The sequence below is a fragment of the Toxoplasma gondii genome, chromosome VIIa (genome assembly GCF_000006565.2).
Source record: "Toxoplasma gondii ME49 chromosome VIIa, whole genome shotgun sequence".
Classification (NCBI taxonomy): domain Eukaryota; phylum Apicomplexa; class Conoidasida; order Eucoccidiorida; family Sarcocystidae; genus Toxoplasma; species Toxoplasma gondii.
The window spans coordinates 3,055,725-3,069,936 of NC_031474.1; the positions used below are offsets into that span (position 1 = coordinate 3,055,725).

At 51.9% G+C, this 14,212-nt stretch overlaps 2 protein-coding genes across 2 annotated transcripts; one reads left to right on the top strand and one right to left on the bottom strand.

Moving 5' to 3' along the window:
• The first annotated feature begins 17 nt into the window (after window positions 1-17).
• Window positions 18-8,962, top strand: TGME49_202750 (3' exoribonuclease family, domain 1 domain-containing protein). Its single transcript, XM_018779223.1, has 8 exons — window positions 18-1,627; window positions 1,973-2,034; window positions 2,608-2,794; window positions 3,310-3,380; window positions 4,108-4,191; window positions 4,553-4,613; window positions 5,276-5,434; window positions 6,472-8,962. Exons 1-8 carry the CDS (start codon window positions 1,319-1,321, stop codon window positions 6,589-6,591), a joined length of 1,053 nt encoding a protein of 350 aa, XP_018637385.1. The 5' UTR covers window positions 18-1,318; the 3' UTR covers window positions 6,592-8,962.
• Window positions 8,001-14,036, bottom strand: TGME49_202740 (hypothetical protein). Its single transcript, XM_002367516.2, has 6 exons — window positions 12,466-14,036; window positions 11,892-11,956; window positions 11,025-11,110; window positions 9,070-10,776; window positions 8,622-8,698; window positions 8,001-8,170 (listed from the first exon to the last, which is right to left on the bottom strand). Exons 1-6 carry the CDS (start codon window positions 13,670-13,672, stop codon window positions 8,022-8,024), a joined length of 3,291 nt encoding a protein of 1,096 aa, XP_002367557.1. The 5' UTR covers window positions 13,673-14,036; the 3' UTR covers window positions 8,001-8,021.
• Between the last annotated feature and the right edge of the window lie 176 nt (window positions 14,037-14,212).

The window sequence follows — 14,212 nt, forward strand, 5'->3', positions numbered from 1 at the left end:
TCTTTCCGTGATTTTTGACTCTTTCCGGTCGGAAGACGAGTTCCTTGCTCACCTCAAAAGCATCTGTCCGCGACGAGAACTTTTCTGTTTCCAGGCTGAAGAAGCGAAAGGCCGCTGTCGACTCGTCTGGCTCTCCAGTGTATTCGGCAGCGTGCCTCTTCGCATCTGCCTGCGCTTCGATTTCCCTCCGGCAGCGTCGTTGCCTCGGTTCTCCCCTTGCTTCTCGCGCTCGTTGGCTAGTGTCTGACGTCCGCGTCTCTTTTTTTTCTTCGAGCTGTCGAAGACGACGCGGGCGTCCTCCAGCTCCTTTTTCCTCCACTCTCACCGCTGAACGTCAAGAAACAAGAGCTCGTGCAGAAAAAGGGAGCGGCCTATCGTTGTTCAGACCTTCAACAAAGAAGGAAACTTGCCTTCTTCACTGTTGCTTAGGTGAGAGTCGTCGACAAAAATCTGCTTTCTGCGTCTGCAGGCGACTTCCCGCTGTTCCTCCACTGGAGACGCAGGGGCGACTCGACTTTCCCTAAACAGGATCTGTCGTTTCCTCTTCTTGTCCTTTCTTCTCTTCTCCTTTGTCTTCCTTGTCTTCGTCTCCTTGCGGAGTTTTTCTTGGGTGGACCGCTCTCTGTGTGCGTCTTGCGTCTTCTGAACGCCCTGCTTTTTCCTCTCTCTTCACTCTTCTCTTTCTCTTCTCTCTCTTCTTTCTCTTGCCGCTTCACAACTCCTCTTCCTTCTCCTGCAGCTCCGTTTCTCGACTTCCCTCTTCCCTCGCCTCTTCCGTCGAGGCGGCCTGTTGCCTTCTCTGAAGAGCTGCAGACGGAGTCACCTCGCGCAACAGCCTCTGAGCCGCAGCAGAGACGAGAGAGAGAGCGGAGAAGAAGAGAAGCGAAGGAACGCAACGGACGCAGGAGAAGATCAGGAACACACGGAGAAGGACGCGCGCTAAGAAGGCCGCGTGAAAACAGAGAAATCAAGGAAGAAACTAAATTCAAAGAGAAAGGCGGAGCGAGGGGGTCGACGAAATGGAGGTGGATGCCGAGCCTTCAAGGTGACTCCTTCCAGCTTACATCAAGAGCTGTTGACAGATTTGTTTCTAGAAATTCACGCGCCGCCTTTCATGACTTGTATCACTCGCACTTGACGTCGAACGCTTCTCTCTCGTTCTCCTCGCTTCCTTTCTTCTTCCCCCCTTCGTCGCTTTCTCTCTTCGGTTTCTTCTCTTTCTCTCTTCTGTTCTTCGGCCCATTCTTCTTCCCCCGTCCAAGCTCCTCTCCGTCTTCTTCTCGCCTCTCGAAGGACCTGCTGCCTTCTGCACATCAACATGGCTGCAGCTTCTTCTTTCTCTTCTTCCGGCTCGTCGTCTTTGTCTTCCTCTGCGTCTTCTGCCTCTTCTGCGTCTTCTGCCTCTTCTGCGTCTTCTGCAACGGGGGCGGCGGCTTGCCGCGGCAGAGGACTGCTGTGCGGGGCCGAGCTGCTTTATCTGGAGGAGGGCGTTGCCTGCAACGTTCGCGAAGACGGCCGTGCATGCGTCGAAGTCCGGCCCAGCCAAGTGGAAACGTTCGCTCTCCCAAAATGCTCCGCGTCTGCGATTGTCCGAAGCAGCGAAAACACCGTTCTCTGCGGCGTCTCGGTACGCGTGAAGGCCGGCGAAGCTGCAGCGCCCACATGCGTCGAATTTTGACAGTCGCGGCGCTCTCACAGTATACACATCTGTCTATGGCAGGCATATGTACAGATCTTTATATGTCTGCGTCTCTGTTTATGCATGTGCAGATTCGGAGATCTGTGTGTTTCGCATGTACATGAGCGTCTAGCTGTTTAGGTATATCTGTGGAGATATGTGTGTAGGCTGGAAAGCTTTTCTCTGTCTTTCACGGATAAACGCGTCGGAGAAGAGGCATCCGTTCTTTCGGGGAGACAAAACCATTGAAAAAAATCTTTGTTCAGAGGCGTGGTGTCACTTGCCATGCTTCAGATGCAGCTGGCGCGCCCCACAGCGGCTCCTGATGAGGGCGAAGTTTTTCTCACTGTGGACTGGTGAGCTGAGTGACGTTCGGAAAACAAAGAAAAGAGAAGAAAGAAAAGAGATGTCGATAACCTCCCGCAGGAAAGGAAAAGCTCCACGTTTGCGCTTTCGTCTTTGTCTGCTTTCGCCTCTTCCGGTTCCGTTTTGCGGCTTCTGTGGAGCCGGCGAGTCAGGCGGGGCCTCTCCGCAGCGATCGAGGAGGAGGGGGGACGCCTGGGCTGGAGTGGAGGCCTCGCTCGCAGGCAGTTCTCTCCTTTCTTTCTGTGGCGATCCGTTTCTGCGTCTTCAGTGGTTTTCGTTCTTTCGCGTCGGTTTTCTTCGCTCTCACGCTCTTCGCGGCGTATCCTCTCTGTTTCGGAGGCTCATCCTGTGTCTCTCGACCCCAAACCGCGGTTCTCTGTTTCTCTCTGCACGACGTGAATTGTGTCCTCCCTCTTGCTACCGCTCTTTGCAGGCCGGGTGCTCATTCGCATTGTTCCCCATTTCGTTTTGCATGCACTAAGTCGCGCCGCTCTGTGTCTTTCTGCCTCATGTCTCTGTTTCATGTCTCTGTTTCATGTCTCTGTTTCATGGTTCTGACTTAGCTCCGCGGCCTTGGGCGTCGGCGGAGTTGGAGGCGGCGTCGCGTTGGAATCCTTTGGGCTCGGCGAAGGCAGCTCCAACAGCAGCCTCCAGGCGCTCCTGTCGGACATGGTTCTCTCTGCAGTGGACAAGAAGAAGCTCTGCTTGGTGCCGGGGAAACTCATCTGGAGAGTCTTCGTCGACTGCATGGTGAGTCGCGCGAGCAGCGCAAAGGCCAGTGGGGGCGAGACAGCGGAACGAGAGGAGAGCCGCTGGACAGACAAACCTCGAAGGCAGAGGACAACAACACCCCAGCGTATTCTCGCCACCCCAAAAGGAGGGAGCGACGGATGAAAAGGAGGGAGAAGAGGCATTGCAGTTCCTAGGATCCTGAGTATGACTCCAGTTATGAAAAATACAGACAGCCAAGGTCTTCATGCTTGCTGCACACGACGACCCCAGTGGCTGGCTACGACAGAAGGAGACAGCGAGCGGCAGAGAGCGAAGGAAGGCGAGAAGCGGCTTGCGGTCGAAATGTTTCTAGTCCGAGACGCGTCCTCTCCAGGTTTCTCTCTCGCAGTTCCCCCGCGCTGCTTTCTTTCGTTCTCGTCGCTCTCGCCGGCTGTGGCGGCCTGCTCATGAGGGAGGTTTCTCTTGCTTTTTTTCAACTCTCTAATGCCTTGTTTTTCTTCTTCCTCCTGACGGGTGACCTTTTGTTCATGCAGGTGCTCAAGGCCGGGGGCTGTTTGCTCGACGCCGTGAGTCTCGCTGTCCATGCAGCTCTTCGGACGACCGTGTGAGTGCCCTGAGCTGGCTTTCTGGAGTCGAGGAAACAAAACAAAGATGAAAGTTGGATGAACGCTGTTTCAAAGCAGCGGAGAACGAGTGACAGGCACAAAGAAACGACAACTGTGACAGTGAAGTCGCTCCTTTGCATACGAGTCTTCTTGCCGACATCGGTCTCCGCGCCGCCGCTTCTTCGCTGTGTCTCTCCCCTTCTGCCTCTTCCAGCGAACTGGGACGCATGGACTTCTCGTCTGATGTTGCGCATCTTTTCGGTCGCGCATTTATGTCCCTTGCCTCCTCCTCCTTGTCTCTCGCTTCTCCTCTGTCTCCTCCTGACCTGTCGCTTCTCCTCTGTCTCCTCCTTACCTGTCGCTACTTCGCTGTGTCTCTCCCCTTCTGCCTCTTCCAGCGAACTGGGACGCATGGACTTCTCGTCTGAAGTTGCGCATCTTTTCGGTCGCGCATTTATGTTCCTTGCCTCCTCCTCCTCCACCTTGTCTCTCGCTTCTCCTCTGTCTCCTCCTGACCTGTCGCTTCTCCTCTGTCTCCTCCTTACCTGCCGCTTCTTCGCTGTCTCCTCCTGACCTGTCGCTTCTCCTCTGTCTCCTCCTTACCTGCCGCTTCTTCGCTGTCTCCTCCTGACCTGTCACTTCTCCTCTGTCTCCTCCTGACCTGTCACTTCTCCTCTGTCTCCTCCTGACCTGTCGCTTCTTTGCTGTCTCTCCGTCTCTGTCCAGGTTGCCATGTGTGTTCGTGGACGAAGAAGAAGGCGAGGAAGGCGATGGCGCCTTGGGTCAGATTTCTATCCAGTGTGACGAAAGGTACGACACCCTGTCGCAGAAAGCGAAGAGAAGAAAATGAAAAAAGTGAAGGAACACTGCGGGGACGCGGACCCAAAAAACTGCAGACCCCGCGAGTCTGTGTGAGTCTGTCTTCGACACAAAAAACCTCTTGAAAAGTTGACAAAACGCGAGAGGCCGGAACGAACGGGAAGCAGAAAACAGGATCTGTGTACGGTCCAGTGCCGAAACAATCCAGAGATGCGTTTTCACATCGTTCTCTTTCTTCTGCTTCCGTTTTATATCTTCTTTCTTCTGCGGCGCGTCACATCTCCCGGTCGTTTTCTTTTCTTTTGAGTCTCTGACTTTTGAATCGTTTTGCGTTTTCGTCTGCTCTGCCCAGAGAGGCGGCCGGCGAGTGTTTCCCCGTGGAGGACATCCCCATCATCGTCACAGTTGGCGAGGTGAGAGCGACGAGCACAAGTCACCGGGAAAACAAAGAGAAAGTCAAGAAATGAAGAGACGAACTCGAGCAAGGAAAGGAGAGACAAAGAGGGTCGTAATAAGAACGATAAGGAAGATTACGGACTGGAGAGAGCAGAAGAAAAGTGGAAGAACGAAATGAGTCAGGCAATTGGAAACATCAAGTGAACAAGACATGCAGTCTGGGCGAGAGTGAGAGACTGATCAGGACGTGAAAAACGAGATGAAGTAGAGAGGCGCAGGAAACCCTCGGGAGAGAGAAAGAGAAACAGACACAGAAGAGAAGGAACCTGCGACTTCCCGAGTGAAGGACGCCTCACACTAGTCCCGTTTGTTTTTATATCAGCGAAGATGTTTTTGCTTTTTCAATAGTTCTTCAAAGGCCCAGACTGCATGTGCCAGACGCGGTCTTGGGCGAGCTCACGAGTTTACACTCTAGGAAGACATGCAACGAATCATACGGAAGTCTCTGCATACGCCACGACCGCGAACTTCACTACGCACACCGGAGGCATTCCTAGCACGGTGAATTGCGGACTTAGTTGGCTTCAACCTCAGCGCATTTTGGAGAAAGGACTGCTCTTTTAGAGCTTTTCGTTTTCTCTGTTAAACTATCTTTTAGAACTCTTTGTTCCTGCGCCAGATTGCAAATCGGTATGTATGGGACATGACCAGCAACGAAGAGTCTGCGTGCGTCTGTCGGCTTCTCGTCGCGGTCTCTCCCCGCGGTCACAAATGCGTCGGCGTTCAAAAACTCGGAGCTTCTCTCATTGACATATCCACTCTTCCGACTGTCATGGTGGTACGTTGTGTTGCCGACATACGCGCATGCATATACAAACAGATATAGACACACATGTATATACACACATATAAAGACATATATATATATATATATGTAGATGTAGATATACGAAAATGGATCGCATTCTATCTGCTGATACGCACATGTGCATATACATGTGAACATATATTTATGTATCTGTGAGTAATTGTGTGCATGCATACGCGTATAGTTCCACTTGTTATGATGATTAGTTCTATTGCCGACATATATATATATATATATATGTATATATCCACCCATTCCTTTTGGCTCGAGGTTTTGGATCGACAGATACACATCCATGCATATATATATATATATATATATATATATATATATTTGTATCTGCGTATGCAGGCATGTGTGCATTTCATGTAGGTAGGGCAACCTGCTTCACATTTTTGTACATAGGTTGCTCTCTCTGTGGTCGTGGATTTTTATTGATTCGCCGAAACTGTTCACGAACTACTCTGTCTATAGAAGCATATATATTCATGTAGATACATATTTTTATATATACGCGGAGGCGGTTAAGCTGTCGAAGGCTGCGGATCGTTCGTGGAGAAAGGTTTCTAGTCGTGTATCTGGACTTCTAAATGAATCTCTTGAAGTTTCGATTTGCTGGACGGTTTACCTTTCTCCGTGTGGGGGCTTCGAGACAGAACAGTTGTGTGACGACACAAACGCCGTTCAGCTTGCGGACGAGCGTCGAAAACGTCCACGTTTCAATGCATTCAGGCCGCCTCGCATAGTTTAGGTGTACAATTATTTGTTAAATAAATGTATATACATATATATATGTATATATGTATTAATGTATAAATGCACATGCAGAAATACGTGTACGTGTGCCTATGTATGTGCACTCGTATGTAAGAAGAGCAAACGCACAGCACTGCTAACTTTGTGTGATGGAAGGAGCAGAGAAACGCCTGAGGTAGCGGGCGCCTTGTCGAGTTTTCAGGAGGTCGTTCCACGAGAAGAAAGCGTTCTCTGCGTTTGTGTCTTTGCAGAACTCACAGCGCGTATGTCGGGAGATTTTCGAGCGCCTCGAGAGACAAATTGCGTCTCAAAAAACGAAGAAAAATAGTCAGCAGCTTTCAGCTTTCATGCGGAGTATGGCGGACCTCTGAGTCTCAAATGTCAAATGGCCCTACCAATGCATTTTTGTATATCTATGTGCACATATATTTCTCTATATACCTATTTTGACATGGATATATACCTGTTTATTTGCGTACATGTATATTCCGCTAGATAGACATACATGTATATATATGCATGCACATATTTGTCGATATACGTGGTAATGATTTCTGTTGTATAGACAGAGGCGTGCAACGCCTTTCGCGCTCATATACTCGCTCGCGCTTCCGTCGTGTCTTGTCTCCTTGTCTCCTGTGTGGGGTTCTTGGCCTCCGCAGGGGCTGGCCTCTTTCATCTTTGTTTCTTCCTGGTCAGGCGCGCCTTGGCACTTCTTTTCTCTCAAGAAACCGCATCAGGCTGTTGAGCCTGGCGGTTCCTGTTTTCCGTTTGAATGCGCAAGCAACTCAGTCACGTCCAATAGACCTGCAGCCCTGGCCTCGCTTTCCTCGTCATTTTTGCCTGCTCTTCTCCACCTCGTCCTGTCTTCTGTCTGTCTCTCTCTACCTTTTTCTATCTCCCCCTGTGGGAATGTGTGTCTCTATTTCTGTATCGTTTGTACTATTTGTCGCCACCTGCCTCTTTTGATGTTCTTATCTCTCATTTATTTTTCTCTTTTCCATGGTTGGCAGTACATGTCTGTCTCTGCGTCTCCGTGCAGTTCGCCATTCTTGTACTTCCTTCTCTCTGTGGTTCGCTCTCCCTGTTTTCTTCCCTCTGCATTTCCGTCTCTCACACTCGCCTCTCTCTCTCTCGGCGAGAAGCCTCTGGAAAACAGCCCAAGACAGATGCGATGTTCGCCTTCTCTTCGCTGCCTTTGATTCACTCTTCGAATTACGAGACACAGTCGAAGAGGAACGTTCACGTTCCAGCGCAATGAATACAACGATTCAGCTGGTCAAGCCACGCATTGAAACCCACAGAGTCCCAATTCACACGCCTGTATAGCTGCGCATACAGCAAATATATATATATATATATATATATAGATATGCTCCTTGAAGGATACCACCGTCAAAAGCGGCGTCTGTACAGAGGGATCCCTTCGTCTCTGTCTAGACGTTTATGTTTTTTGTTGCCCTAGTTGCGCTCTGTTAGTTCTCACTTGTACCCCCTTCACGCAGACGTAGAACGATGAATCCTAAAAATACAGAACCGAAGCTCTGCTGAATGACTATGGGCTTACATTAATAGATCTACGTATACATACGTGTAGACATGCGCACGTGAAAGCTCGTTCGTGAATCTACAAACCCTTCTATGATATATATAAATATATATAAATACAAATATAAATATATATATATATATATATGTAAATGAATACAGATATATATAAATATAAATATATATATATATATATATATTTGTATATATTTGTCGCCACGTGCACGGCTGTGCTGTTAGTGACTGGCTTCGCTTAGTCGTCTTCTTCGTTGTGTGTTGCGGCGCCGAAGACGAGATTGCAGACATCGAGGAGAAGCAGCTGACAGGGAGCGTTGAGGAGAGAACTGAGAGACGGCGAAGTGCGACCTAGGTCTCCATGCACAAACTCCTTCACATACGTTCCTGAGGCGCAGCGAACGATACGAAGAGAAGGCACAGACGAGACGAGAGTTGAGACCCGAGCGACTGGAGGCGGCCGACGAAGCGCAGCAACGCAGAGAAAAAAGACCTCTCGTGAGCTGTAGGAGATCCAGATTTAGTGAAGCCTTTTGCGTATCCCGGACGACAACACACTTCCGATGATTCAGGAGCGGAGCTGACGACGTTTTTGACAGCTTTGGTCAGTCACGAACTCGCGCAAACGCAGCTGAAAATGCGGCGACGAGGGCAAGACGAAACAGAGGCCAATGACACCGGGTGGAGACGCAGTTCTGGGAGCCGGAAGACCGACGATCAAGGGAGGCAACACCAAGAAAGAGGACGGAGGACAGACAAGAGAAGCAAGGAAAAGAAAAGCGAAGAGCCAAAGGAGAAAGCTGGAACATGCAGAACGAAGGAAAAGAGAATCGCTCACCGGCTTGCGTGTCCAGGCGACAAATGAAGACTTGGGGATGCACTGGGACAATATCAATGGCGTAGATGCGTCTTTGCCTACAGACAACCAGGCGTTCGAGAACCAAATCCAAGCGACATCTGCATTCCAACCTCCCCGTTCCGTCCTCACTACTTATTAACTTAAATACATATATGTTTATGTATACAAAATGCTCAAATATTCAAATATATATATATATATTATCAATTACACTCATACCATTCAGTCATATATCTTAATACATTGCATATATATATATATATACGCACAGGGTGTTGAGAAGAAGAAATGTAGATCCGTGGACTGTTTCAGCAATGTGAAGTTAAGGAGACGGGTCCGGCGAGTTTCGTTAACTGGCAAAAAAGCGAAAAGAATCTTCGGCAACTGCATATGTGCATGCTGGCGCGAAGAGCCTGCGGATTCTCACCTGACCGCCAGAGACCGCCGGTGGAGGACCCGCAACGGAGTCTTCTGATAAATAATCAAGCCGCCGTCCCTCTCTTGTTCTCTCTCTTGTTCTCCCTCTTGTCCTCTGTCCTGTCCTCGCTCTTCTGTCTGCTGTCCGGCGAGGGGAGCGCTTCGCCCCTGGAGACTCCGCACAGTTTCTTGGACTTCGCGAAGCGCTTGCGGAGACACCGGCCTCTCTGCGAAGACAAGACACTCGTATCGTTTCACCTTTTCTTCGGCGCCGTACTGGAGAGCGAGGTGGACAACCTTCTCCACGCTGCCGGCGCTGCGCCAGTCCTCGCTCTTCGGACTGGATGAAGACTTGGGCGCCTCTTCCCCAGGCCCAGACGGCACTGGTACAGAAGACACCGGCTCGCTGTGTGTGGAGCAAGAGGAAGAAGTAGAAGCAGTGGAAGAAGAAGAGGCAGGAGAAAAAGCGGCAGGAGAAGCAGAGGGAGACGAGGAAGCAGAAGCAGAAGAAGAATGAGAAGAGGAGGAAGAAGACGAAGAGGAAAGAGAAGAAGAGCAAGAAGTAGAAGAGAAGGAAGAAGAGGAAGAAGAGGAAGGAGAAGAGGTAACATTTGTATACTGTGGAGAATCTTTGTTGCTCGCAGTCTCGGCGAGACATGCCGTCGCTACGCAGGTCGTGAAGTGTCTCCTTGGTAGGGCGAGCGCTGTGGGGTTTTCTATGCAACTCTCCGGTTCGTCTGTGACGATTCGGAGTCCGTACACCTCAACTGCAGGTGGAGCGTCTTCTTCGTTACATGGAGGCAACGCGGACCCTCTCTCTACAGACTCCGCGTCGCAAAGCCTGCGAGCGTTCAGTAGCTGGTCTTCTAGGCACAGCGAAGACGCGGAAGAGAGAAGAAGTCCTTCTTCGAGCCACCGCATGCACGGATTTCTCTCTGCACTGCTCCCGGGGGATGCATCTGTTGTGCTCGGAATCGAAACTGCATGCGTTTCTTCCTCGCGCTTTCTGGTCGTCTTCCCAACGAGGCGCCGCTTCTCGCCAGGCGCCCGGCTTGCCCGACAGCGAAACGGGCAAAGAGGCAGAAGGGAGGGCGGTTGTGGGTGTTCCTTCTCTTCTTCAACGTCATTCCGGGAGTCTTGGAGAGACGCGCCACAAGTCGTTCTGCTCTCTCTGAGGGTGTCGGCGGCGCCTCCTCGAGGACGACACAGCGCCCAACGACAGACGGGGCAAGAGGCGAGAGGTTCACCTTCTCGGAGTCCATCTTCATGTCTCTTCTTTTCTTCTGATCTCTCGCCTTCCTTCACTCGCCTCTCAAACGCCTCCGTCGACCTGCCCTCTGACACAGCTTCTCTTCGCTTTGAATCGCCTTCGCTTCTCTCCAAGCTGTCTCCCGCTCGTCGCAGCGGCTCGTCTGATTCTCGCTGGCTGTGTGCTGGCTGGTGACCCTGAGGGCCATGGGAGCGGCCGCCGCCTGGAGTCTGTGTCTCCGGCGTCGAGTCTGCCTTCTCTGAGTGGGGCGACCGCATGCAGAGGAGACACCCGTCTCCTTTCTGCTCGCCAGAGACTGCCGCGTTCTCCGGGCAGCCGCGGAGCGAAGACGAAAGGCGCGCATGTTTCCTCAGGAAGCGACAAAGAAAGTGTATGGGGCGACGGCAGCCCAGCAGCTCGATGGCAAACGGACGCCCTGCTCCGAGCATCCTCACGTCTGCATCTTCTCTGAAAGAAAGACATGGCACAAGCAAAGATGCGAGAGGGAAGTGAGAAAGCAAGGCGACGACTGCAAGAGCGAGAAAGAGAGCAGGAGAAGAGAGATAGGGCGAGAGAGAAAAAGCAGAGGACCAGTGGTCGAGAGAAGGACGAGACACAGGGCGACCGCAGCAGACTGAAAGTCGAGAGAGAAAGAGGAAAGAGCGAAAGAACAGACTGAACCGCTTTGCGATCGCTGAGGTGTCAAACGCTCTCACCGGCCGGCAGAGATAAAACGGAAACCTGAGGCGTCGAGAAGCCACTGAAGCGGCTTGCCGATGGCTTCTTCCACGGACATCTCCAGCTGTACATACACCCCAAAGTCGCAAGCGACAGCCGGGAAAGAACGTTTCGTAAACAAAGTTATTATGTTAGAAAACGTCTAGATTCCTTAGGAACTATTAACTGAGGTGAAAACAGTTACGTTCGCTTTAATGAATCATATCTATAAGATTACTCTACTACGAACTAATAGATCGAAAAGATGAACACAGTTACGTCAATCGAAGGAAAAGTGGAGAACTCTCCAAAGCCACCCGGCAGGCGCTGATCATTCTTTAAACAGCAGAGTTCGTTTCTTCTGACGTGTATTTTATCTTCAACCTTCCTCTCTTCTGTGTGTTGCCTATTGACCCAAAGCCCAGACTACCGTTTCGCCTTCCCTGTTTCTGTGTATGTTTCTCGCTCGTCTTCACTCTGCCTCCGCGTTTATACGCTTCTCTCTGCGGTTTTCTCTGGGTCGTCAGCTGCTTCCAAAGTCACTCTAGCCTTCTGAATGGTTCGCCTCTGACGAGTAGCGCTTTCCTTCTTCGTTTCCAATTTCTCCTTCCCCATTTGTATCATCGTCACTTTCTCCCTTCTGTGTCGTTTCCTCTTACTCGTTTCTCTCCCTCCTCCTCTCTGTCTCTGCTCTCTCTCCTTCTCTTTCTGCCTTTTCCTTGCCGTTCACTTTCGCCCTCCTTTCTCCGGTTCTTCTCGACTCCATTTCCTTTCCTCTTCTGCCCGGTCCTTCTCCTTCTGTCTTTCACTCCTTCCGTTTCTCTCCTGGCTGCGTTCGAGACTCCTTTGTTTCGCCGCTGCCTCACCTTCCGGCGATTGTCGACGACCCACAAGGTCTGGCTGAGGTCTCGACTTTGCTTTCTGTATCGCCCTGAAAGACGCCAAGCGCATGCACAACGAAGAGATGCGCACTCGTCTCTCTGGCCATCCCGCCGCGGACGCGGAAGTCAAGAACAGCAAAGAGAAAAAACAAACGAGGCACATGTGAAACGAACAGCGACGCCGGCCTCAGACACGAACTGCTGTCACTCGCACTCGCAGCGAGAGGAACCCAGGACTCATATGCGAGGAAGAATCTTGCCGTTGTCGTGAGAGAAATCCGCTCTAACTCGAACATCAGTCACAAATGTTTCCTGTGGAGAATGCGCGACGACTTCGAGCCATCGCGTAGACCTTGGAGACGACGCGTACACCCCCCGTCTCCTCCCCTCCGGAGACCGCATCTCGGCTTTCAAGATTGAACGTTCCTTAGCAATCGGTGTGCGTCGTAAACCCACAGGAGCAAAGTCGGCTGAAGAAGAAACAAGACAACCTCGAAGAGCACTATGTAGGCAATAGATGGATCAACAGAACGTTTGTCGTCATACACTTTCCACGCACCGACAACAACGATTCTCTGCGTGGTGACCAGATCGACGACCGTCAGCTCTCTCTGCTGCGAACGCGTCGCGCCGTTCTCTCCGCGACACCCAGACTTCTCGCCTTCTCGTCCTTCTCTCTGTCTCCTCTCGAAGGATCCACGGCGACTGCGGAGTTCAACTGTGCAGACAATGTGGAAGGCTTGCGGATCTATCTGCTCGCTTCCCCCCCAGAGCGACTGCTGCGACCGCGACGAGACGGACAGGAGACAGCGCAGACGAGGGTGCAGCAGAGCGTAGGCTGCGAGCGCGAAAAGGAGATGTTGTTTGACGCTCTCTTCCTCGCGAGCAAGCGAGGCGCATACCGTTGAAGACGCCGAGAAATGCTTCTTCGTCTGGCCGCTCTCCGACGCAACCTCGAGAACCACGAGTGCCGCCAGACGCTGAGGAAGAGAGCATATGCAGCTCGAGGACAGCTGCGATACGAGGGAGAGAAGGCTGGACAAAGCAGGCGTTTCGTCTCGTCGATCTTTTCGGTGGCGTGAGCACTCCATGGAAGGCTCGCGTCTCCCGTGCGTCGACTCGGCTTCGTTTTCTGACGCGGGAGACAGTCTCGGTTCTCCGCTCGCCGTCTGCTGTGGGGAAGTCACGGACGCTCCCGTTCGCCTGCGCTTCGTCTCTTCATTGCGCAGAGGCGTCTCGTCCGCGCCTCGCCTCTTTTCTCTAGAACATGCTTCACTACGCTGGTGCGTCAAAGGCTGCGGAGAGACAGGTCTTGCAGAAGACGTCGCAAGCTGTTCTGGAGCTCCTGGCTCAGACGACGCAGCGAGACCTGAAGAACGAGGAGATTCACTCTCTCTGACAGTGGCCACTGAAGGCGAGAACACCCCCGGACAGACACTGAGGAGACGCCGCGCAAGTCCTAGGACCTTCATATTCGGCGGACAGAGCTCTTCACAGTCTCCTTCTCGTCGGTGTTCTTCTTGTGCGTCTTCACCCTGCGGATCTGCAAGCTCTCGGGTCGCGAGCCGCGGCGCAGAACAGAAGTAGAGACCGTGAAGAAAGGCCATGAGCCTATTTTGCTTCGCCAGCCAGCAGGTCTCTCTCGCGTCCTGTTGCTCTCCGCAGAGGCGACAGAAAGAGGCTCCTGTGCTCGGCTCCTCCAGCCTCGCCGAGTCTCCGATTTCCTCCGCGCCGCCGAGGGCCGACCGGCTAGACGCGCATGCCATTGCAGAGACAAGCGAGACAGATCCAGAAGAGACCACCGTGAGGAGAATCGCAGAAATGAAGGAAGAAAACGAGAGCGAGAAGGGCAGGACAGCACAGAAGAAAAGAGCAGAGAAAGAGAGGAGACGCGAGGCAACGCGAGACGATAAATAGAAGAGTCGGGAAACGAACGACGAAATGCTTTCTCGTTTCCTCGCTTTCAGTTCCAGTTTCTGCTCTACATTGAGAGGAAGAGAGAGCAGCCTGTGTCGCTCCTCAGCGACTTAACGTTGTGTCGCAGCACACGGTCTCGTGGCGAGTTTTTCTTCGTTTTCTTTCTTCGTTTTTCTCCCTGAAGGCGACTTTCGCTAAAGTCTGCTTTTCAAGCTATTTACATGCGAGAGAGAGAGAGAGAAGCTGAAACAGAAGCGCTTCGCGCCGCGCGACTCTTCTTGAAAGTGAGGATGCATGCAAAGCAGGGCAACCCGGGGGCTCTATACGCACCGAGAGTGGAATTCCTCGCCTTTCTAAACATGCAGGACAGAAAGACAGAGCACTCGTCC

Coding starts and splice junctions, on each gene's coding strand:
- TGME49_202750 (XM_018779223.1), top strand. CDS start 1,319: ATGGCTGCAGCTTCTTCTTTCTCTTCTTCCGGCTCGTCGTCTTTGTCT. Junction 1,628..1,972: donor CCGTTCTCTGCGGCGTCTCG/GTACGCGTGAAG, acceptor GCCATGCTTCAG/ATGCAGCTGGCGCGCCCCAC. Junction 3,381..4,107: donor GCAGCTCTTCGGACGACCGT/GTGAGTGCCCTG, acceptor GTCTCTGTCCAG/GTTGCCATGTGTGTTCGTGG.
- TGME49_202740 (XM_002367516.2), bottom strand. CDS start 13,672: ATGGCATGCGCGTCTAGCCGGTCGGCCCTCGGCGGCGCGGAGGAAATC. Junction 8,699..9,069: donor CGGCGGTCTCTGGCGGTCAG/GTGAGAATCCGC, acceptor GGTTGTCTGTAG/GCAAAGACGCATCTACGCCA. Junction 8,171..8,621: donor TCGCCTGGACACGCAAGCCG/GTGAGCGATTCT, acceptor GCTGCGCCTCAG/GAACGTATGTGAAGGAGTTT.